General features: G+C 48.3%; 1 protein-coding gene across 2 annotated transcripts in view; it reads left to right on the top strand.

Moving 5' to 3' along the window:
- Nucleotides 1-23792, top strand: part of LOC144504552 (cobalamin binding intrinsic factor-like) — a 51215-nt gene that overhangs the window by 13049 nt on the left and 14374 nt on the right. For both annotated transcript variants that reach the window (XM_078230046.1, XM_078230045.1), the window contains exons 3-5: nucleotides 13480-13665; nucleotides 14446-14595; nucleotides 18392-18547. In XM_078230046.1, the coding sequence (XP_078086172.1) occupies nucleotides 13480-13665; nucleotides 14446-14595; nucleotides 18392-18547 (492 nt within the window). The remainder of the gene's footprint in view (nucleotides 1-13479; nucleotides 13666-14445; nucleotides 14596-18391; nucleotides 18548-23792) is intronic.

The following is a 23792-nucleotide window of genomic DNA, read 5'->3' as shown; positions in this document are numbered from 1 at the left end:
CGTTTCGGGTGTAATAAGCCCCACCCACAGTGCAATTCAGACTCGCGATTTCTTTTTCAGGCTAAGTGCGTACAGGGGCGCCTGAGAACAGATTTCCAAGTCGCATCTGAATTGCGCCCAGATTCAGTACTTCGAATGGAAATGGTAAATTCGGGCCCTATATGTCCTGTCTAATATTAAGTCTTGTTGATTTCAGTTGCATTTCAGTTTCAGCCCCTTGGACATTTATTCATAGTAAGTACTGAGAAAGAACAGGGGTATCAATGTCACAAAATCATGTTCAGAAATGGGTTTCTTTCTTTGGAAGTTAAAGCAAGGAAGAGAACCTTTAGGTACAGTGCCATTCATGACCACAGGAATTCCAGAACAGCCAGTTCAGAAATTTTGAATGTAGAAACATTTGGGTTACAGTGTAGGAAACCCAGCAGACAGTTTGTGCAGAGCAGGCTCCCACAAATGTGACGTGATTGTAATCAGGTAATCTGTTTTTGGAGGTTGGTTGAAGAATAAATATTGAACACGACTCTGGTGATTCAGCCTGCTCTTTGAATAATGCTATGGAATCTTTTGTGTTCAACCAAGATGTAGATTTCAGTTCATCATGTCATCGAGAAGGTGGCACTTCACAGTGTAGCGGTTCCTCACTGATTTTTCAAGTCTCAAGTGCTCACATTCCAAAAAGGTTGTGGGTATTAGTACAATTGGAGCTTTCAGGACTGAGATCACTAGATTTTTGTTATGTAAAGATATCAAAAAATAAGGAGCTAAGGCAGGTAAATGGAGTTGAGATTGAGAGCAGCCATGATATGACTGAAGGGTGGAGCAAGTGTGGAGCTATAGGGCCCTATTTACCATTTTGATTCTAAGTGCTGGGTGGACTTGAATCTTGGAGTGTTTCAGATCTGACTTTTAGACCCATTTTCCAGTGCCCCCATCCGCACTCTGCCTGCAAAAATATCAGCTTAATGCGCCCAAAGCACTGCAGTTCCAATCGGCGCCCACAACTGCACATGCGTACAAATGATAGAATAACGTTCCCCTACCACTTCGCTCCTCATGGCGCCCATAGACATTGCCCCACCCCCACAACATTACTGACTCCCCTTATCCCCCCACCCACCCACCACCCAGATCGATCCCGGGCCCCTCCCCCCCACTGATCTCAGGCAGTGTGGCAGCAGACACCCTTTCCCCCCAATGATCTCAGGCAGAGTGGCAGCGGACCTCCCTTTCTCCCTCCAATGATCTCAGGCAGAGTGGCAGCGGAACCCCCCTTCCCCCGCACTGACCTCAAGCAGAGTGGCAGTGGAACCCCCCTTCCCTTACACTGATCCCAGGCAGAGTGGCAGCAGACCCCTCTCCCCCCCCCGCAATGATCTTGGGCAGAGTGGCAGCAGACCCCCCTTCCCCCGATCTCAGGCAGAGAGATTCACCCTCCCCCCTCCACCCTACAGATATCAGGCAGAGTGATCCTCCTTACCCCCACCCCGGACCCTCCCGCACAAGGCCCCCATCTCCTCCGGACTCTGACACCTTCCTCTCTCTCCCCTGTCCCCAATCACAGAGGCACTGATCCACGGCCTGCCCCCACTCCCCATCAGAACACTTGCAAGTGCTCACTTGCCTTCCCCTCAATGCTAACAAGTAAACTGCATGGAACTTGCTGGAATGCTCTGCCAAACTGCCTGCAGCTGATCTGCCCTAATGAGGGGCAACTCCATTAAAAACTCAAGAATGGATGTGCAGGCAGGCATTCCTGCACAAAATGTGTGAACGACCAGCCCCCCAATTTTCTGAGGGTGATGTGAGGAGGCTACTGGATGCAGCAGAGGCGAGGCAGGACACCCTCTTCCCCCCAGGGGGACGCAGGCCTGGGGGGCTGATGGAAATGCGGTTTGGGAGGAAGTCGCCGCCTCGGTCAGTGACAGGGCACCGGCCCCCCCTAACCGGGAAGCAGTGCCGGAAAAAGGTCAATAACCTCATCCGTGCAGCAAGGGTGAGTGTTGAACCCTATCTTGCATCTTCCCCTAAATTTCCCCCAGATCCTCTCATCCCCAGCACCCTGCATGCTTCCAGCTCCTGACCCCCAAACACCTCCTTCCTATCCCCCCAAGAGCCCCACTGCATTTGCCCTCTAAGGGCCACCACTGATACTCTGCAGGAGTCACGCCATCATTTCTTTCATGGCTCCTTCTGTCTCCACAGGAGAAGGCTGACCATAACTTCCACGAGAGGGCGAAGACAGAGCGTGGTGAGCCAGACCTCCGGGTCTTCACCCCCTTTGAGGAGCGGGCGCTGGAGCTGTCAAGGGAATTGGAGATGCGGGCTGTCAGTGACAGTCGGGCTGCCATCAAGACGTGAGCACCTGTCATTCCTCCACTCAGGCAACTTCTTGGGGGCACGAGTTTTGGGTGTGAGGGGCAAGGTTTAAAGGAGATGTACAAGGCATGTTTATTTGCACAGAGAGAGTAGTGGGTACCTGAAACTCGCTGCTGGGGGAGTTCGCGGATGCAGATACGATAGTGACCTTTAAGGGGCATCTCTACAGCTATGTGAATGAGATGGGAATAGAGGCATATAGTCCCTGGAAGGGTTGGGGGTAGCAAATCAGATGGGCAACCTGGTCGCCACAGGCTTGGAGGGTCGAAGGGCCTGTTCCTGTGATGTAATTTTGTTGGTGCTTTGTTCCGTGTTGAATGGAGAAATGTGAATCATGTGTTTGGCATCCCGGATTCCTCACCCTCCCTTGCACTTAACCTTGTGTCCTGTGTTGCAGGGACACATCCGGACACCTGGGGCCTTCTGGACTACAGGCCCCTGATGCAGCTCCCGCCCATTCTGGTCCAGGCAGCTCGGATGAGTCCTCGGAGGATATGGGTGAAGGGACCTCTGAGGGTGGCACAGTTTTGGCGTCAACTTCCACCTCACAAGTCATCATCCCTGATACTGACACGTCGGTGGGTCCAGTTAGTGTTGAGGCTTCTGGGTCACTCTCTGGTGAGCATGACACATCTGATAATGTACATCTGGTGGAGGAGGGAACGTCCGAGGCCTCTGGCCTGCCGGAGGCGAGGACTCAGCTGGCCCCAGACTACATGCTGGTCCTTTGAGATCACTTCTCCCTCAGCTGCTGGAGATGCAGCAACAGAGCCAGGGGAATGCAAGAGGGGCTGATGGCCACACTGGACCGATTGCGAGGCTGTTGGGAGGAGTCCCAAAGCTTTCAGGCGAACCAGCTGTTGTCTGTCTTGTGTGCCTCTCCGCCAACACTGCAAGGGTGGCGTCTGCAGTGGAAAGCCTGGGGTAGGGGATCCTCACCATGAGTGGCAGGCTCCAAGCGATGACTGAGTCACAGCAGGCTATAGCCGAGTCCCAGAGGGCCACGGCCGAGTCACAGCAGGCCACAGCTGAGGGACTCAACAGGCTTCCTGAGATTCTGCGGCCCATGGCTGAGAGGCTCGAGAGCTTGCAGGAGACCCAGCGGGACAGCGCTGAGACACAGCGGGCTATGGCAACAGCCCTTGAGAACGTGGCCCAGTCTCAGAGAGGGTCATGGCTGAGGGCTTGCAGAGCATGGCCCAGTCTCAGAGGGTCATGGCTGAGGGCTTGCAGAACATGGCCCAGTCTCAGAGGGCACTTGCTGCAGCCATTGAGAGGTGGCCCCCGACTCAAGTGGCCATTGCAGGGGGCTTGACCACCATAGGTAGGACGCAGGTGGTCTTCCAGGACTGGCAGTGGCAGGTGACGCTGGAGCTTCTGGAGCTCGCTGCAGAATCACCACTGTCCCATGGAGTGACCCAGGGGCCTACAGGAACCCCAAGGGAGGAGGAAGGGCTCAAGCCCATGCCGGGGCCTTCTAGCCAGGGGACTGTGGCTCGGGCTACATCTTCTGACTTCCCCCTTCCTGACACCAGGGCATTTCAGGGGCAGAGGGATGACGAGGGTGTCATGGAAAAATCCCAGAGACCTGGAAGCAGGCCAGGGCCCTCAAGGCCCAGGACTTCCAAAGGATGCCCGCCACGCACATCACAGGCCACGGGGCATGGTAGGCAGCTGGCCCCCTCCACCTCCGATGTACATTCTGGGGAGTCACTGAGACGTAGTTGTAGGCCACGTAAGGTTAAGAAGTTGTAGTTTCACTGAGATGGCACGGGTGAAGGGCTGCACTAGTTAGAAAGATATTTAAGCACCTTAACGTTTTCTCTTCACAGGTTTTTATGTTAGAACATCTTATTTAAACACCTTTATTGCAATTAGATGTTTTTCACCACCCACCTGCGACTAATTTGTCTCAGATTTGTCTTGAATAAGAATCCTCTTTCATTGATAATCGCCGGAGGGATGCTTCATGTTGATGTCAGTTTGGGAGGTCCCTCAATGCTGTGTCACTGAGAAAAGGAAGGCATTGGTTCCCTAGACCCTCTGAGCAATTCCCTCCCGTCACCCACCCTACCCGCCCCGGGACCCTGTTTGGGGATTTCAGATCTCTGACCCACTACACAGACGTGGGCCCAAGTGCCAGCGTGCATGTGGAGCTCAGATAGGAGTCATAAAGTCATAGAGTCATAGAGGTTTACAGCATGGAAACAGGCCCTTCGGCCCAACTTGTCCATGCCGCCCATTTTTAAAAAATCCCTAAGCTAATCCCAATTGCCTGCATTTGGCCCATATCCCTCTATACCCATCGTACCCATGTAACTATCTAAATGCTTTTTAAAAGACAAAATTGTACCCGCCTCCACTACTACCTCTGGCAGCTTGTTCCAGACACTCACCACCCTCTGTGTGAAAAAATTGCCCCTCTGGGCACTTTTGTATCTCTCCCCTCTCACCTTAAACCTATGCCCTCTAGTTTTAGACTCCCCAACTTTGGGAAAAGATATTGACTATCTAGCTGATCTGTGCCCCTCATTATTTTATAGACCTCTATAAGATCACCCTTCAGCTTCCTACGCCCCAGAGAAAAAAGTCCCAGTCTATCCAGCCTCTCCTTATAACTCAATCCATCAAGTCCTGGTAGCATCCTAGTAAATGTTTTCTGCACTCTTTCTAGTTTAATAATATCCTTTTTATAATAGGGTGACCAGTATTGCACACAGTATTTCAAGTGTGGCCTTACCAATGTCTTGTACAAGTTCAACAAGACATTCCAACTCCTGTATTCAATGTTCTGACCGATGAAACCAAGCATGCCGAATGCCTTCTTCACCACTCTGTCCACCTGTGACTCCAATTTCAAGGAGCTATGAACATGTACCCCTAGATCTCTTTGTTCCGTAACTCTTCCCAACGCCCTACCATTAACTGAGTAAGTCCTGCCCTGGTTCAATCTACCAAATTGAGTCAGACTAGTTTGCACCAGGGCATCATCATAATGGTGCTTAGCAAGTCATCTTCATCCTCCTGCCTACCAAAAAACTCGCTAACACAGAGTACCCAGGCCCACCACTCTGATGTGACAATGTTGCAGGATATAGAAGGAATTTTGTATGTGGTGGGGGGGGGGTGATGGAACCCACAGACACAAACCCCTAGTGAATGAACCGCCTGGTGACCATGCCACCTGCGCATGCCACATTTGGGCTGCCAACCCTCCAGCGCCTGGTTGGTGTTCTTCGGCATGCTCTTCCTCATCTTCCTCCTCCTCCTCCTGCTGGTCATCCTCCCCAGCAGCACCCAGCTGGTCAGCCTCCATGTCCTCCTCCTCCTCTCTGTAGAGCCAGATTGTGCAAGGCACAGCACACGACCACAATGCGGGAAGAGATCACTGGGTTGTATTGGAGGGCCCCGCCAGATCGGTCCAGGCACTGGAATTGCATTATGAGTAGCCCAATGCACCTCTCCACTATCGTGTGGGTGGCTACATGGGCCTCATTATAGTGGGTCTCCACCTCAGACACAGGCCTCCGCACAGGCATCATCAGCCATGTCCGAAGCGGGTAACCAATATCACCCACGAGCCATCCCCACAGCCTGGGCTCCTCCTCAAATGCCTCCGGGATGTCCGAGCTCCTGACAATGAAGCTGTCATGCACACTACCTGGATGTTTTGCGCAGACATGCATAATGTTCATCTGATGGTCGCATATGAGTTGAACATTCAGGGAGTGGAACCCCTTTCTGTTGATGAATCTCCGTGGATTCTGTAGGGGGGGTCTTGAGGGCGACGTGGGTGCAGTCGATGGTCCCCTGTATGTTAGGCATCCCCATAATGGCTGCAAATCCTGTAGCCTGGGCTTCCTGATGGGCCTGGTCCAGGTTAAATTTGATGTACTGCCCAGCCCAGGCATACAGGGCTTCCGTGACCTGCTTGACACAGGTGTGCACGACTGATTGGGAGATGCCACAGACATCTCCGCTAGGGGTCTGGAAGGAGCCAATCGCATAGAAGTTCAGAGCGGCCGTCAATTTGACAGCCATCGAGAGTGGGTGACCCCCCGTTTCTGGGTGGCAGGTCCTGCAACAGGTTGCACAGGTGTTGCACTGTCTCCTTTCAGAGACGGAGACGTCGGCAGCACACGGTGTCCGATGTCTGTTCAAATGACACTCGTGCACGGAACTTCCAGGGTCTCTGCTCCCTCCTTCTCCTGTGCCCGTCCTCTGGATGAATGGTGGCCACCTCCTGACTCTGGTGGTCATCTCCCTCTACTCCTGCAAGTGGTAAGGCCCGGGCCTCTTGTGCCCACAATTCTTCCTCCAGCTCCTCCTCCTCAGCACCAGCAACAACCAAAAGAACAGCAAAATCGATTGGCTGTATCGCAAAAGCCACCTCGTCACTCTGAAGGGGGGGGCAGGGAGGTGGGGGAGATGGAGAGGAGCACATGTAGAGGTTAAGGAACACTGCTTGCCCCTAGCACGTCAACAGTCACAGCCCCCCCATTTCCTCAGCCACATGCTCCCCCCAATCACAGCCCCCCAATTCCCCCAGCCACATGCTCCCCACAATCACAGCTCCTTGCAAAGTTGAGAGGCTGCAGCAGTGCAATTTGCAAGGGCTTTGTGCATGTCCTTCAGCTGGAAATGAGCTGAGTGTATGAGGACCCAGCAGCACCACAAGACCTGAGGTCAGTGCTGAGAACCGGGTCCGTGCTGCAAGTCGAACATCGAAGACCCCGCAGAGCAACAGCCCCCCAACCCCCCACACACTCGCAGAGCCGCCACCGACCCGAGACAGAAAATGGCCGCAACAAAAGGACACCCATGAGCAGCAAAGAGCCGTCGGGCGCTACACACTTACCTCTGCACTAACCCTCACTGATGGAGCTCCCGAATCGGACTTTTATGGAGCATGTCTGTTTCGCACCGATTCTGGATGGGTGAACAGGGTGTGGAATGGACTGCCTGCAGTGATAGTGGAGTCAGACACTTTAGGAACATTTAAGCGGTTATTGGATAGGCACATGGGGCACACCAGGATGATAGGGAGTGGGATAGCTTGATCTTAGTTTCAGATAAAGCTCGGCACAACATCGTGGGCCGAAGGGCCTGTTCTGTGCTGTACTGTCCTATGTTCTATGTTCTATGTAAAGGGAGAAATGCCAGTAAAGCTGGGCGTGCAGCCCATTGATTCAATATAGATGCATTCAAATGCATTTAAATGGCTGTCGTGCCTGTTTCGGGCATAGTCCCGATCGCGGCCCTTTTTGGGCCTTGGTAAAGTGGGATCCGGCGCGGAGGCGGATCGCGCTACTCGCCTCATGCCCGACTTTACCAAGTTTTCGCGCCCGAAAACGGGCGCAATTTGATGGTAAAATCAGGCCCAGAGAGTCATAGAGATATATGGCACTGAAACAGGCCCTTTTGCCCAACTCGTCCACGCTGACCACGTTTCTTAAACTGAACTAGTCCCATATACCTGCGTTTAGCCCATACCCTCTAAACCTTCCCCATCCATGTACCTGTCTAAATGTCTTTTAAATGGTTTAATTGTACCTGCCTCTACCACCTCGTCTGGCAGCTCATTCCATATATGCTTTTGTACCCCTCAGGTCCCTTTGAAATCTTTCCCCCCTCCTCTTAAACCTATGTCCTGTAGTTTTGGACTCCCCTACTGTGGTGAACCATCGTTGGTTCCCACTGGATAGTACTGAGCCAGGGTCTGGCCAGTACTACAAGGATGTACATATGTTACTGCTGGGTTGTGCTACTTGTTGCTGTTGGGGTTAGGGTGGGGTTGTTACACCTTTGTACTGTAGTGTTGTGGTACATCCCAGTCGGGCTCCGCCTCCTGGGAGAGGTATAAAAGTCCCTGCTCTGGCTGGGACCCCTCAGTCTGGGATCGTGTATATAATTATTGGCTGCTTCATTGCAGTAAATAAAAGCCTTTATTTCCCGAGCATCTAGCCTCGTGTTTGATAACGCGCATCAATTTTATTTACTGTTGTTAAACTCTCGTCGAAGAAAAAAAAAGAGTATGGAGCAGATCCTGAAGCCAAAACGCCTTACACTAGATCCACGTGCGGTGGGCGCCTCTAACACCTTCGACCACTGGCTGAAGTGCTTCGAAGACTACCTGGCAGCCTCAGCAGCGGTCACCACAGATGATGACAGACTCCGGGTCCTCCATGCGAGGGTAAGCGACACTGTCTACCTCGCGATCCGTGCGGCCACCGATTATACAAAGGCCCTCGAGCTTCTGAAGAAGCGTTATATCAAACCGCCCAATGAAATACACGCTCGTTACCTCTTAGCCACTCGACGACGGCAGTCTGGCGAAACGATGGAGGAATATGCGAACGAGCTCCTACTGTGGGGGAGCGAAGCATACTCGGCAACGGTGTCCCGCTAAGGCTGTGTTGTGCTCCGCCTGCGGTAAGAAGGGGCGCTATTCCAAAGTGTGCCGATCTAAATCTAGGAACGGCAGTGCGGCCTGCGATTCTTCAGAGCTCGGCTCTTCGTCGTTGAAATCATCGAGGGGTTCGTCCACGTGCGAGGCCAGGACGACGCCATTATGGTCGATGGAGTCGGAGGTGTGTGACCACCAGGGGTCGCTGAGTTTGGCGCCATCACCCACGTGCGACTTATGGGAGCGGAAATGTTGGTCGGCACCGACCGCGAACGACCAGCAGGGGTCCTCCTCGTCGATTTCAGCTGCCTGCAGTGGCGCTCATGAACCAACGGTGGTGTCGATCATCCTGGACCAGGCCAAGCCTCATAGACTTGACAAATCTATGATGAACATCCAGGTAAATGACCACGTGATTTATTGTCTGTTTGACAGCGGGAGCACTGAGAGCTTTATCCACCCAGACACTGTGAAACGGTGTGGACTCCGGATTCAACCTGCCAAACAGACAATCTCTATGGCATCGAATTCCCGGTCTGTCACCGTGCTAGGGAGTTGCGTGGTAACTTTGACGGTGCAAGGCACAGTTTATGAGCGTTTCAAGCTCCTATTGTTGCCGTACCTTTGCGCGCCAATACTTCTCGGACTAAACTTCATGGTCCACTTGAGGAGTGTAACCCTACAGTACGGTGGGCCACTCCCTTCACTGGCAGTGGGAGAACAGCAGCAGCCTCCAAATTGCCCAACGCCTGTAGCCTCTCGACGCTGAAGATCACCACACCCTCCCTGTTCCAGAATCTTGTGCCAGGCTGCAAGCCCATCGCGACTAAAAGTAGGCGTTACAGCGCTGAGGATTGGATCTTCATTAGATCTGAGGTTCAGCGGCTCCTCAAAGAAAGGATCATACAACCCAGCGCTAGTCCGTGGAGGGCGCAGGTCGTGGTGGTCAAGAGCGGGAACAAACCCCGGATGGTCATTGACTATAGTCAGACCATTAATCGATATACGCAGCTGGATGCGTATCCTCTCCCGCGCATATCTGACATGGTCAATCAGATTGCGCAGTACCGGGTGTTCTCCACCATAGACCTCAAGTCTGCCTACCACCAACTCCCCATTCGCCCAGAGGACCGACAATACACGGCTTTTGAGGCGGATGGTCGCTTGTATCACTTTCTCAGGGTTCCCTTTGGTGTCACCAATGGGGTCTCGGTCTTCCAGCGTGCTATGGACTGAATGGTGGACCAGAACGGGCTGCGGGCTACCTTCCCGTACCTGGATAATGTCACCATCTGCGGCCATGACCAGCAGGACCACGACACGAATCTCCTGAATTTCCTACGCACTGCATCTCGCCTGAACTTGACCTACAACAGGGAGAAGTGTGTGTTTCGTACGCGCCGTTTAGCCATCCTAGGATACGTGGTGGAAAACGGGGTCATTGGCCCTGATCCAGACCGTATGCGCCCCCTTTCTGAACTTCCCTTGCCTGCTAGTGCAAAAGCACTGAGAAGATGCTTAGGCTTCTTCTCTTATTATGCGCAGTGGGTTCCCAATTACGCGGACAAAGCCCGTCCGCTCATTAAGTCCACGACTTTTCCCCTAACGCCAGAGGCCCGATTGGCCTTCGATAAATTAAAAGCCGACATCGCGAAAGCTACGATGCACGCTGTTGACGAGTCCATCCCCTTTCAGGTGGAGAGCGATGCATCTGATTTCGCCTTGGCCGCCACACTTAACCAGGCGGGCAGGCCCGTCGCATATTTTTCCCGCACCCTCCAAGGCCCCGAAATCCGGCATTCAGCGGTGGAAAAGGAGGCCCAGGCCATTGTGGAGGCCGTCAGGCACTGGTGCCATTACTTGGCGGGAAAACGGTTCACCCTGATCACGGACCAGCGCTCCGTGGCGTTCATGTTTAATAACACGCAGAGGGGCAAGATCAAGAATGACAAGATCTTGCGGTGGAGAATTGAACTCTCCACCTATAACTACGACATCATGTACCGTCCAGGGAAACTCAATGAGCCCTCGGATGCCCTCTCGCGTGGAACATGCGCCAGTATACAGGAGGACCGTTTGCAGGCTCTCCATAATGACCTATGCCATCCTGGGGTCACTCGGCTCTACCACTTTATAAAAGCCCGCAACCTGCCCTACTCGGTGGAGGACGTCAGGTCCGTAACAAGAAGCTGTCGGGTTTGCGCGGAATGCAAACCGCACTTTTACCGACCTGACCGGGCACATTTAGTCAAGGCCACTTGTCCCTTCGAGAGACTGAGTGTCGATTTTAAGGGCCCCCTTCCCTCAACAGATCGGAATGTGTACTTCCTCAATATCATTGACGAGTACTCTAGGTTCCCTTTTGTTGTTCCCTGCTCTGATACATCCGCTGCCACGGTTATTAAGGCATTCCGTGATCTCTTTACCCTGTTCGGGTACCCCGGCTACATCCATAGCGACAGGGGCTCGTCGTTCATGAGCGATGACTTGAGGCAATTCCTGCTCTCATACGGGATTGCCTCTAGTAGGACCACGAGCTACAACCCTAGGGGTAACGGACAGGTGGAACGTGAGAATGCTGCAGTCTGGAAGGCTGTCTTACTGGCGTTGAAGTCAAAAAGTCTTCCAGTCTCCCGTTGGCAAGAGGTGCTCCCTGATGCGCTCCATTCTATTCGCTCACTCCTGTGTACGGCAACCAATGCTACTCCCCATGAGAGGATGTTTTCATTCCCTCGGAAGTCTTCCTCGGGGACCTCATTACCGTCTTGGTTGACGTACTCAGGACCCGTCCTCCTGCGGCGACATGTAAGGGCCCGCAAGTCCGACCCGTTGGTCGAACAGGTCCATCTCCTCCACGCCAACCCTCAGTATGCCTATGTGGCATACCCTGACAGGCGAGAGGACACGGTCTCGATCCGAGACCTGGCGCCAGCAGGGGACGTAGCAACCCCTGTCGCTCCCATACCCCCTGTTACAAACCCCTTAACTCTTGTTTCTCCCCCGGACACGGCGTGGGCAGCATCGGGACCATTGCTTAACCCTTTTACTCCCGTGTACAGCTTGCCTGAGTCCAGAGGATGGTCGCCACTGCAGGGCGTGTCAGGACCCCATGGACTACCATCACCTCAGGGTCAACCGGCCTGTGAGTCTGTGGAAGAACAGCTGGACGCCGCCTTGGGGAGAACGCCACCGCAAGTGCCTACTCCGGTGTCACCGCCGGTATTGAGGAGGTCACAACGACGGTGCGGTCCCCCTGACCGTCTGAACTTATAGACTGATGACACTTTATTCTGTTTTTTTGTACCCCGCCGGCCTTTGTTCTCAAAGGAGGGGTGAATGTGGTGAACCATCGTTGGTTCCCACTGGATACTACTGAGCCAGGGTCTGGCCAGTACTACAAGGATGTACATATGTTACTATTGGGTTGTGCTACTTGTTGGGGTTAGGGTGGGGTTGTTACACCTTTGTACTGTCGTGTTGTGGTACATCCCAGTCGGGCTCCGCCTCCTGGGAGAGGTATAAAAGTCCCTGCTCTGGCTGGGACCCCTCAGTCTGGGATCGTGTATGTAATTATTGGCTGCTTCATTACAGTAAATAAAAGCCTTTATTTCCCGAGCATCTAGCCTCGTGTTTGATAACGCGCATCACCTACCCTGAGGTAAAGACCTTAGCTATTCACCGTATCTATGCCCCTCATGATTTAATAAACTTCTAAAAGGTCACCCTGCATCCTCCTACGCTCTAGGGAAAAGAATCCCAGCCTATTCAGCCTCTCCTTATAATTCAAAACTTCCAGTCCCGGTATCATCCTTGTAAATCTTTTTTGCACCCTTTCCAGTTTAATAACATCCTTCCTATAGCAGGGTGACCAGAATTGTATGCAGTACTCCAAATGTGGCCTTACCAATGTCTTGTACAGCTGTAACATAACATCCCAACTCCTGTATTCAATGCTCTGACCGACGAAGGCAAGTGTGCCAAATGCCTTCTTCACCACCCTGTTTATTTGTGACACCACTTTCAAGGAACTATGTACCTCCACCCCTAGGTCTCCCTGTTCGACAACAGTCCCCAGGGCCCTACCATTAACTGTGTAAGTCCTGCCCTGGTTTGTCTTACTAAAATGCAACATCTCACATTTATCTGAATTAAACTCCAACTGCCATTTCTTGGCCCACTGGCCCAGTTGATCAAGATCCGATTGTAGTCTTAGATGACCTTCTTCACTGTCCACTACACCACCAATTTTGGTGCCATCTGCAAAATTACTAACCATGCCTCCTATATTCTCATCCAAATTGTTTATATAAATGACTAACAACAATGGACCCAGCACCGATCCCTGAGGCACACCATTGGTCACAGGCCTCCAGTCTGAAAAACAACCCTCTACCACTACCCTCTGTCTCCTACCAGCCTGAGGATCTGAATGGTCAATATTTGTTCCTCTGCGGATTATCCAGGGTGGTAACTGAATGTCAGCAAAGTGTGCAACATAAATAGCTTCCAGGGCAGTTGGAAACATTTCTCTGGAGAACATCTTGAAATGATAGTCTGAGAAGCTAACCAGACTAATCCATTCGGAGAGCTTGAATATGTTGCCTAATGGCCATGAGGCATTAGCCCAAATTCGTGTGGTGAATGTTCACAGCTAAAGAAAGTAATCATTAAGCATGTCTACTTGTGTTTGGCAGACTTTTTTGAGAACAAAAGGCATCTGGTCAACTCACTCCTCAGCACATTGCTGCAGAGTGCAAAGAATGGCGACCCTGATCCCGCTGCCTTCCTCACTCTGCGTCTGGCCAGCCAACACAGCCTGAAAGAGGAGAGGTGGATTCGACAGCTTCTGGCTGAGGCTGCTGTCAGAAAAATGAAGGAAGGTAAATGTTTGTCATTTGGAGACACTGCTGGGAGTGAAATTGGACACAAGACGGGTTGAATTGCCTCAACTGGTTGTAATATGACTGGTCCATATTCAGTCCTATTAAAGCATGGAACTGAATATTGGGTGGGATGTATTACAGATGACTAATATATTACCACCTGCTTTATCTCCATACCCAAGTCAAACGCCAACCCCGGCAGTCCTGATTGTAATTTAATATCATTTACATGATCATGACTAGCATATTGCTATTGATTATTGATTTGTTGATCGATAGTAAATGGAAGGATAAATGGAATAGAACCCCTACAGAATCCCATAGAATCCCTATGGTGCAGAAAGAGGCTATTTGATCCATCAAGTCTGCACGAACTCCCCGAAAGAGCATCTTACCCAGGTCCACTCCCTCCCTGCACTGTCCCTGCATAACCCCGCGCATTTATTATGGCTAACCCACCTAACTAACACATCTTTGGACACTAAGGGACAATGTAATAATAATAGTAACAAAACGGAGGGTGGGATTTTCCGGCCGCGCTCACCACAAGACCGCAAAATCCCACCTGAGGTCAATGGACATTTGCATGGTCTTGTCCTGCCTGCTACGATTCCCGTGATGGGTGGGACGGGAAAATTCTGCCCAGAGACTATGAAAGTCTTTAAATGACAAACATAGGAGAATATGAACAAAATAAGCTATTACAAGTTGTAACAAAGTTTGCTGTTGTAGATGTGGATGATATTCCTGATTGTGCTTCTCCTCCTTTTCCTGAAGGTGAAGATTTCTCCACTGGCCTTACTGCACTCTACACCTTAGCTTTCAGATCTGCCTGCCTGGACCCAGCTGATATATCAGATGGACACAGCCGGATCGACCTGGTGAAACATCTCAATGACAAGTTAAAGCAGGAGACCCAAAGCCTAGGCATGTAGTGGAAACATAAGAGGGTTCAGTTGCAATTTTGACTGATGGAAGAAGATATTACATGAGAGAGTTGGCTCTAACCACAATGGGATTTAAGTATTTTTCAGAAATTTCTATAATGAAACATAAGATTTTTTTAATCAAATAATTCCCTTCTCCATAAAGAGAGCCTCTTCAGACTAAGTTTTAAAACACTGGCCCAGATTTTTCATCCTTGAGGCAGGAATTGTAAAAATTCCTGACTTGGCCCGGCAGCCTCATGAGAAAGTGCCTACAAAGGCGGGATCTTCATTGCTGTTGGGGGATAGGCAGTGGGGGTCGGGGGTCGGGATGGTCAAGGGTAGGGTGCATGCTGGAGTTGGGCTAGTCGACCCAGGAAAAGACTTGGAGGTAGCCAGATGCAGAGGTGGCCTGTTCAAAAGGCACACCTCAATGCTGTGGCATTTTGTCCCAGTTAAAATAACAACACAAATGCCCTCCAGCCCTCTACCCTCACAAACTCCAAACCCTTCATATGCCCATGAATGCCACCTCATGCCTTCTACTTATCCTCTTTGTCTCCTCAAGCCCCCTATGCCCAAGCTCTGCCCTTCCATCCACCCTCATGGCCCATCATGTCCTCAACATCACCATCTTTCCTCCCACTTATTATGTTCTTTTGTGTTCCCCATGCCAGGTTATGGTACCTCTATGCCAACTGACCCACTACACACTGTCCAGAACCAGTGAACCTTATAGTGACAATGGGATGTATAAAAATAGCTTTAAAAAAATAATTCATTCATATCTTTCTCTGAAGTTGGAAAGAGGTCATTTCACTAGAAGCTAATCAAAATGATAATTATCCAGCACCTTTAAAGTGCCAATAACAAAATCACAAACCCTTGAAACCTTCCCCTTGTGTAAACAAACATTGTGGGCAGATTTAATGTCCAAAGTTCGGATGCATGCCTGATCCGGAAGTGTACGAAATGGAATGAGAAGATATCAGACGCGCATCCTGATGTCAATGCAGAGTTAGATATTTCAGTTGGCAGATACAAGCATGAGTTGGACACACACCTGCCGACAATTAAGGAGGTGATTTAAATGATTTAAACACCAGTTAACCTGGATTTTACATTGCCTATGCAATTTTTATGTTGACGCATGGGCAGCACTGTCTGGCGGCCAACCCGTTTTTGCCATTTTGTCATTAAAGGGTGGGATGAAAGGAGGCAGGAACAAAGGCAGGCTGAGTTGGGAGGGGTTGACCTCAGCTGCCACCTCTGCCAAGGCCTTCTTGGTGAGATGGCATGGCCTCCTCATGCTGTCCCTTGGCATGAATGAAAATGTCCCTCCTACTGTCACTGCCTCTACAAGAGTGCAGAGCAGTCATCTGAGAAACTGGAGGCATTTTTTTTGATACTTTCATGGGATGTGGGTATCACTGGCTGACCAGCATTTATTGCCCATTCCTAGTTGCCCTTGAAGGGGTATTTTAAGAGTCAACCACATTGGTTTGAAGTCACGTATAGGCCAGACTAGGTAAGGACAGCAGATTTCCTTTCCTAAAAGACATTAGTGAACCAGATGGGTGTTTACAACAATTGACAATGGTTTCATAGTCATCATTAGACTTTTAATTCCAGATTGTTATTCAATTCAAATTTTACCATCTGCCATGGTGGGATTTAAGCCCAGGTCCCACAGCTTTACCCTTCATAGAGAAGGAAACAAGAGAGTGCAGAATGTAGTGTTACAGTCATAGCTAGGGTGTAGAAGTAAAGATCAACTTAATGCAAGGTAGATCCATTCAAAAGTCTGAAGGCAGCAGGGAAGAAACTGTTCTTGAGTCGGTTGGTACATGACCTCAGACTTTTGTATCTTTTTCCTGACGGAAGAAGGTGGAAGAGAGAATGGCCGGGGTGCGTGGGGTCCTTAATTATGCTGGCAACTTTGCTGAGGCAGCGGGAAGTGTAGACAGAGTCAATGGATGGGAGACTGGTTTGCGTGATGGAGTGGGCTACATTCACGACCTTTTGTAGTTCCTTGCTGTCTTGGGCAGAGCAGGAGCTATACCAAGCCGTGATACAACCAGAAAGAATGCTTTCTATGGTGCATCTGTAAAGGTTGGTGAGAGTTGTAGCTGACATGCCAAATTTCCTTAGTCTTCTGAGAAAGTAGAGGCTTGGTGGGCTTTCTTAACAATAGTGTTTGCATGGGGGGACCAAGACAGGTTGTTGGTGATCTGGTCACCTAAAAAGTTGAAGCTCTCAACCCTTTCTACTTCATCCCCGATGATGTAGACAAGGGCATGTTCTCCTCTATGCTTCCTGAAGTCGATGACAATCTCCTTCATTTTGTTGACACTGAGAGATTATTGTCACCGCACCAGTTCACCAGATTCTCTATCTCATTCCTGTACTCTGACTCATTGTTTCATCGTGGCCGGGGACTTCAATGGCCGGGGACTCCTGATGTGCCATCTTGCCTGGAGTGTCTGCCAGGTGCTATTGCCATGATGCAGATCTCCCTCTGCCTCCTCAGATGCCTTCAAAGGTCGCGGGACTTTAAAGTCTTGCCAGGTCAGCATTGAACCTGGTGCCTGCCACAGTCTTGCCCCTGCCAGCCTCACACACTATCCAGACACATTTCACACTGGCAGGCAGTTAATTGGCCAGCCAGTGTAATATCGCGTTCTTTCCAGGATCTTGGACAGGACAGGGAAATGTGGCCACTTTCCTCTCCTGTCCCCCATGTGTGCATGTCACACCTAAAATTCTGGCCTTTGAAATTGATAGCAGTCATTGGAATGACTGAGCAGTCAATCAGGCAATCTTTCTCGGGTGCAGCTGTTCAACAAGCCTACTGGATGTCTGGCCTAACAGCCAAGCCTTGGCTGAAAGCCCAGACAATTATTACTCTACTAGCTAAGTATTAAAGAGTGTTTCAAAGGGTTGCAGGACTGTAGGAGGTTACAAAGATAACGAGATGCAAGGCTACAAAGGGATTTGTAAACAAGGCTGAAAGTTGTAAAATTGTTCCCAGGGTGAATGAGGCTTGCTGTGAGTAAGGACATGGCAAGTATTTTAGATATCTTCACATTTAAATTAGATTCTCCTTCGAACAAGAAGGTGGACAATCTGCTTTATGGTAAGGAAAACAGTATAATGCACCAGGAGCTAATAATTATGTTGGATTGATTGTCTTTATTCTTTTTATTTCTTCCTTTTCTTTTAACATTTTCTTTTCCCTCCTTTTCTTTCCTTTTTTTTCATTTCTTTCTTTTCTTCTTTTTATTTTTCTTTCCCTATCATTTTCCTTCTTTCCTTCCTTCTCTCATTCATCTCTTTAGCCCTAGCCTTTCTCATTTACATACTCTACATTAGTTTCTTTTTCTCTCATACACTGGGCGGGATTTTATGGCCTCACTTGTCCCGAAACCGTAAAATCCTGTCCGAGGTTAACGGACTTGTCTATGGTCCGCACCTTGTCTGCTCTGATTCCCGTAGTGGGCAGGGCAGTAAAATTCCGGCTACTATCTCTCTAGCATCTGTCCATCTCTGTTTCAGTTTGTTATTTCTATCTCCATCTCACATCTCATGTCCTGTCTTGAGTTTTGTTTTGTAACTTTATTTAGTTTAATTTCAACATTTCAAAGTGTCTTTCACAAACTGCAGCAATTACAGTATTTATATTGTTTACTTTTCTCCCTTCAAATGTACTTTTAATGTTGTTGAAAGCTCATTCTGCTCAATGATCAGCTTGGCTTGACTGTTATGCTGCAATTAAACATCTTGCTTCAATCTTATAGAGTTGAATCAACAGCCTCTGACAAATTACTACCAACTTACCTTAGCAATTCTAGCACTCTGCATAGAAAAACAACCTGTCTCTGATTACGTTGTGGATGATCTCATTAAAAGAATTATGAATTATAAAGCTCCATTTATAAAGGTTTTTTCTGTTGGTAAGTATGATTCACTGTAACTGTCACATAATAATGCCTGATCGGTACTTTAAAATTTAATCATGGCCGTTTCTCAGATGTTGATGGACTTGTTCCCTTTCTTAATCCCAGTGACCAGTAATCGCTCCTCAATTTTACTTGATTCCTTTGTCTCCTGTGGTATCTTCCATTTTTTAGATCTAGCTAGCTTCACCCCAAATACTATTCCTGGGATACAAAGGGGAAGGAGTGAAGCCTCCATGGTACAGAACTTTGGTTAGTTAAATTCATGATCTTTTCCCTTGTCCACAAAGAATGTTTTCTGACAATCACCCGCTACAAACAAGCTGTACTCCCAGTATTAACATCTGTAGAAATCAAGGGAACTGAATTCAGGCAGGGCATATAATGGGCAACTGAAGTGATATTGCGGTTTTACACCCAGTGCATGTCCAATTTTACCCTACTGCATGTGCAGTCAGCTCCCAATCTTTAGGCTTCAACATCATCACTGCCTACCTCAGGATTTTTCACAATGACATCATTCACTTTTGTATAGACATTGGAATGAGGGCGGGGTAGTGTTTGTACTGAGTGAAGGTATAAAATGGATGATGATGAAATATCTAACCGTGGTACCCCAGGCTTGATTTTCTCTTCTGCTGACTTCAGTTAAAAGGACAATTGGGCAAGATATATAATAGGCTATGTAATACATATAGTATATAATGTGTCATAGGTATAAAATTTATCATCAGCTGTTCTTACCCGAGGGCACCATGTTAAAATGACACCCCACAATTTTCTCTCCAGTTTTACTTGCTGCTTTAATTATGAGAGTTGTTCCCACCATTACTCACTAATGCACAAGTAAAAACTCTTTTTACACCAACAACTTCACATTCACATCATGCCTTTAACTTGGTAATATATCCCAGGGTGCTTCAGAAGAGATGCTACCACCAAAATTTGACATGAGCCACATAAGGAGATATTATGACATGAAGAAAACCTTTGTCAAAGAGGTGAAGTCTGAAGTCAGGGCTGGAGATCAGGAGGCTGACAATGTCTGAGGAGGCATGGATCGTCATGTGTCCAATGGCCTTCGGAGCAGTCTGATGCTTTCCTCTCCAGCGGGATTAGGACCCGCCCCCCTCCTCCCCACCGACATGAATTGCCTTATGGCCTCTGTGTTGCCATATTACGTTGATCTGAGTGCTGTAAATTCAGTTAACTAAGCTCGCCCAAAAAATGGGCAGGAAAACCTCCCATTTTCCCGCCCATTGGGTATTTAGAATTTTTGGGGAGAAAATCAGGCCCATAATGATAATTCCAAAATGTGGATAACATGGCTTCTTAAGACCTCTATTTTATACCTAAAAGATCCTGCAAGCCACCTTAGCCAGCATGTTGGAAATAGCCAATTGGTCTATTATTGCCAAGAATGAAATAATACTAAACCCCTATTGGTTTTAACTAATTACGCACATTGTCTTAACCTTAAGACAATGGCTTCTCCTAAAGTATATCTCTTATCTTGAGTTAGCCTAATTATCAAGTAATAATTGGTTAACCTACCTTTTCTCAATTTACAATTGACTCCGACACCTGCCAGCATCTCCTAACGTATTGACATAAAATAAAACAGCTTAAATAAGGACTAATTCATTCATTCAGTTAAGGCCATAAAAATCTCGAGAACTTCTTCTTAACTTCCCAGACTGCCGGGGAATATACCTGCTGAAATCTTGCTGCCATTCATGCCGGCGGGATCTTACAACCCTGCCAATGGCACACCCCCAGCATGGGTTTCCTGGTGGCGAGGGGTGCATTCAACAGAAAACCCCACTGACATTGGTGGGACCATAAGATTCCGCCGGCAGCGAGCAGTGTGCCCCCTCCTGCCATTGCCAAACATGCCGTAGAGAGGGAGAAAACTACCACCATTTTACAATTCTCATGATTTATGACTTGTACATAAAATCATAAAATTATGTATAATTATAAAATGTAAAACATAATTTTTAAATTACAAGTTATATTACCAGCCCTTCTCATATATCTATTGATTATTTGCTTATTCCTTCATTGTCTCACAATTAAGGCTCTTTATTTGACCAATCTGGCTGGTTTCCAATAACGCAGTAATTGATTTAGCTCTTGAAATAGCTTCTTATCTATCAGCTTCTTATCAGTGTTAACACAAGATGGCTTCATTACAATGAAGCTTCATTACAATGAAATTACACTTAAAATAAGCTGAAAATGGTGAGGTTACACTAAAACTATTGATTTCGAAACTGCCAACACGTGGTTTCCCACGACGCAATCTGTTATTGAAGTGATTCTGACCTCCCAGGCAGTATCCTTTATTGAGATGCAGTGATGTTGTGATGTTAGGAGGTGGGCCTCTGACCATCCAACATCTACCTACTTTCTTACTCAAACAGTTCATAATGTTCACCTTGCAATGTTGAGGAGGCATTTCTACAGCTCATGGTGTCAAACATGCATAAGGAGCTCAACGGGAATAAAATGTTGGGCATGGTTTATATTGGGCAGAGAATCCAGCACTCAGCTACTTCAACCTATTCCACCATTCAGTTAAATAATTGTTCATCTATACCTCAACACTGTTTTAACTGCCTCACCTTCATATCCCTTTGAGAGCCTCACCAGCAAAAATCCATTGATCCATTGAAGTTCTAATTGACCCAGAATCCAGAGCCTTTAGGGCAGAGGGTTCCAGATTTATATCAGTCTTTCCGTGAAAACATGGCAGAATTTTATGCCGGTGAGATTTTCCGGTCCCGCCGAAGTCAACGGCTCGCCGCATTTTCCAGCCATGCTCCCAGTGGGGCCATAAAATTCCGCCACTTGTTTCTGGATTTCCTTTGAAATAGCTTAGTTCTAATTTTAAGATCACCTTCTGCAGAAGTTAAAATGACCGTATTGAGTAGAAAGATTTTTCATTTATTAATGAAAATTAATAACACTTAAAATAAAAGCAGAAAATTAAAACACGTGTAGCTTCCTTCAGGTGATGCCTGATTTTCCAGTACAGTTTAGTCCCATTGTTTTTTTTCCATTATACATTATAAGATCCTTTATGTAATATGAACAAAGTTTTTCCCATTTTACATCCGGAACAGACAGAAATATATGACATGAATGATCTTTCTAAGAAATAGGTTCAAATAGTTACACGGTCAGACAGAGGCTATACAGGTGGTGGATAGAATCATTGAATGGTACAACACAGAAAGACGCCGTTGAGCCTTGTCTCTCCTCACTCTTCCTGCTAAACTGCAACACCTTTCACTTTTTTGTATTGAATTCCACTAGCCTGTTTAGATAATTTTATGGTCAATTCCTAGATTCCTCACTATTTCCACTTCCAAGAGACTACAGGCAGAATTCTCCCATCTTGATCACCTTGGGTTTGGTGGTGGTGGGAACAAAGAATCTAGTGGGAGCCAAAAAGTCGGAAACCTATCAGCATGAAATCACGTTGCAATTCTCCCAATGGTGGGTCGGTCTTCCCGCTTGTTTATTGGGTGATCAGCATTTGCATTAACTTGCATCTCAGAATCACAGAATCCTACAGTGCAGAAAATGCCCTTCGGCCCATCAAGTCTGCACCGATGCATGAAAGGCCCTGACATGCCTATCTAATCCAACTTGCAAGCACTTGGCCCATAACCTAGAATGTTATGGCGTGCCAAGTACTCATCCATTTTTTAAAGGATGTGAGGCATCCCAGTTCCATCCCCTCCCAGGCAGTGCATTCCAGATCATCACCACCATCTCAGTAAAAATGTTTTTCCTCAAATCCCCCCGCCAAACCTCCCACCCCTCACTTTTAACTTGTGTTCCCTCTTAACTGACCCTTCGACTAAGGGGAACAACTGCTTCCTAACCACCCTGTCCATGCCCCTCATAATCTTGAACACCTCAAACTGGTTACCCCTCAGTCTTCTCTGCTCCAGAGAAAACAACCCAAGCCTATCCAACCTCTCTTTATAACTTAAATGTTTAATCCCAGGCAGCATCCTGGTGAATCTCCTCTGCACTCCCTCCAGTGCGTTCACGTCCTTCCTATAATGTGGCAATCAGAACTGCACACAGTACTCCAGCTGTGGCCTCACCAAAGTTCTATACAACTCCATCGTGACCTCTCTGCTTTTGTAATCTATACCCCGATTGATAAAGGCGAGTGTGCCATATGCCTTTTTCACCACCCTATTAACCTGCCTTTCCGCCTTCAGAGATCTATGGACAAACATGCCAAGGTCCCTTTGTTCTTCAGAACTTCCTAGTGTCAGGCCTTTCATAGTATACTTCCTTGTCAAATTACTCCTTCCAAAGTGCATCACCTCACACTTTTCAGGGTTAAATTCCATCTGCCACTTATCTGCCCATTTGACCATCTCATCTATATCTTCCTGTAACCCAAGACCTCAGCCTCACTGTTAACCACCTGGCCAATCTTTGTGTCATTGGCAAACTTACTGATCCTACCCCCCCACATAGTCATCTATGTCATTTATATAAATGACGAATTATAGGGGGCCCAGCACGGATCCCTGTGGTATCCCACTGGTCACTAAAGCAGCCGTCTGTCACCACCTCTGTCTCCTACCACTAAGCCAATTATGAATCCACCTTATCAGATCACCCTGTATCCTATGTGCATTAGCCTTCTTAATAGGTATCACATGTGGGACTTTGTTAAAGGCTTTGCTGAAATCCATGTAAACTACATCAACCATACTGCCCTCATCCATACGCTTGGTTACTTGCTCAAAAAATTCAATCAAATTTGTTAGGTGTGATCTCTCTCTGACAAAACCATGCTGACTATCCCTGATCAAACCTTGCCTCTGCAAATAGAGATAGAGTCTCTCCTTCAGAATCTTCTCCAATAGTTTCCCAACCACAGACGTGAGACTCACTGGTCTGTAGTTCCCTGACTTATCTCTACAACCTTTCTTAAATAGTGGGACTACATTAGCTGTTCTGTTCTCTGGCACCTCCCCTGTGTACATTTCCACTCCATCTGATGAAGGAGCAGCGCTCTGAAAGCTAATGGTGTTTGCTACCAAATAAACCTGTTGGACTTTAACCTGGTGTTGTTAAAACTCTTACTATGACCTTACTGTGACCTCCCCTGTGGACAGAGAGGAATTAAAAATTTTGGTCAGAGCCCCTGCAATTTCCTCTCTCGCCTTCCACAACAGCCTGTGACATAACTCCTCTGGACATG

Source organism: Mustelus asterias, chromosome 15, assembly GCF_964213995.1.
Source record: "Mustelus asterias chromosome 15, sMusAst1.hap1.1, whole genome shotgun sequence".
NCBI classification, from domain to species: domain Eukaryota; kingdom Metazoa; phylum Chordata; class Chondrichthyes; order Carcharhiniformes; family Triakidae; genus Mustelus; species Mustelus asterias.
Note: the sequence above shows the minus strand (reverse complement) of the source record. Positions and strands in the feature narration are given on the sequence as shown.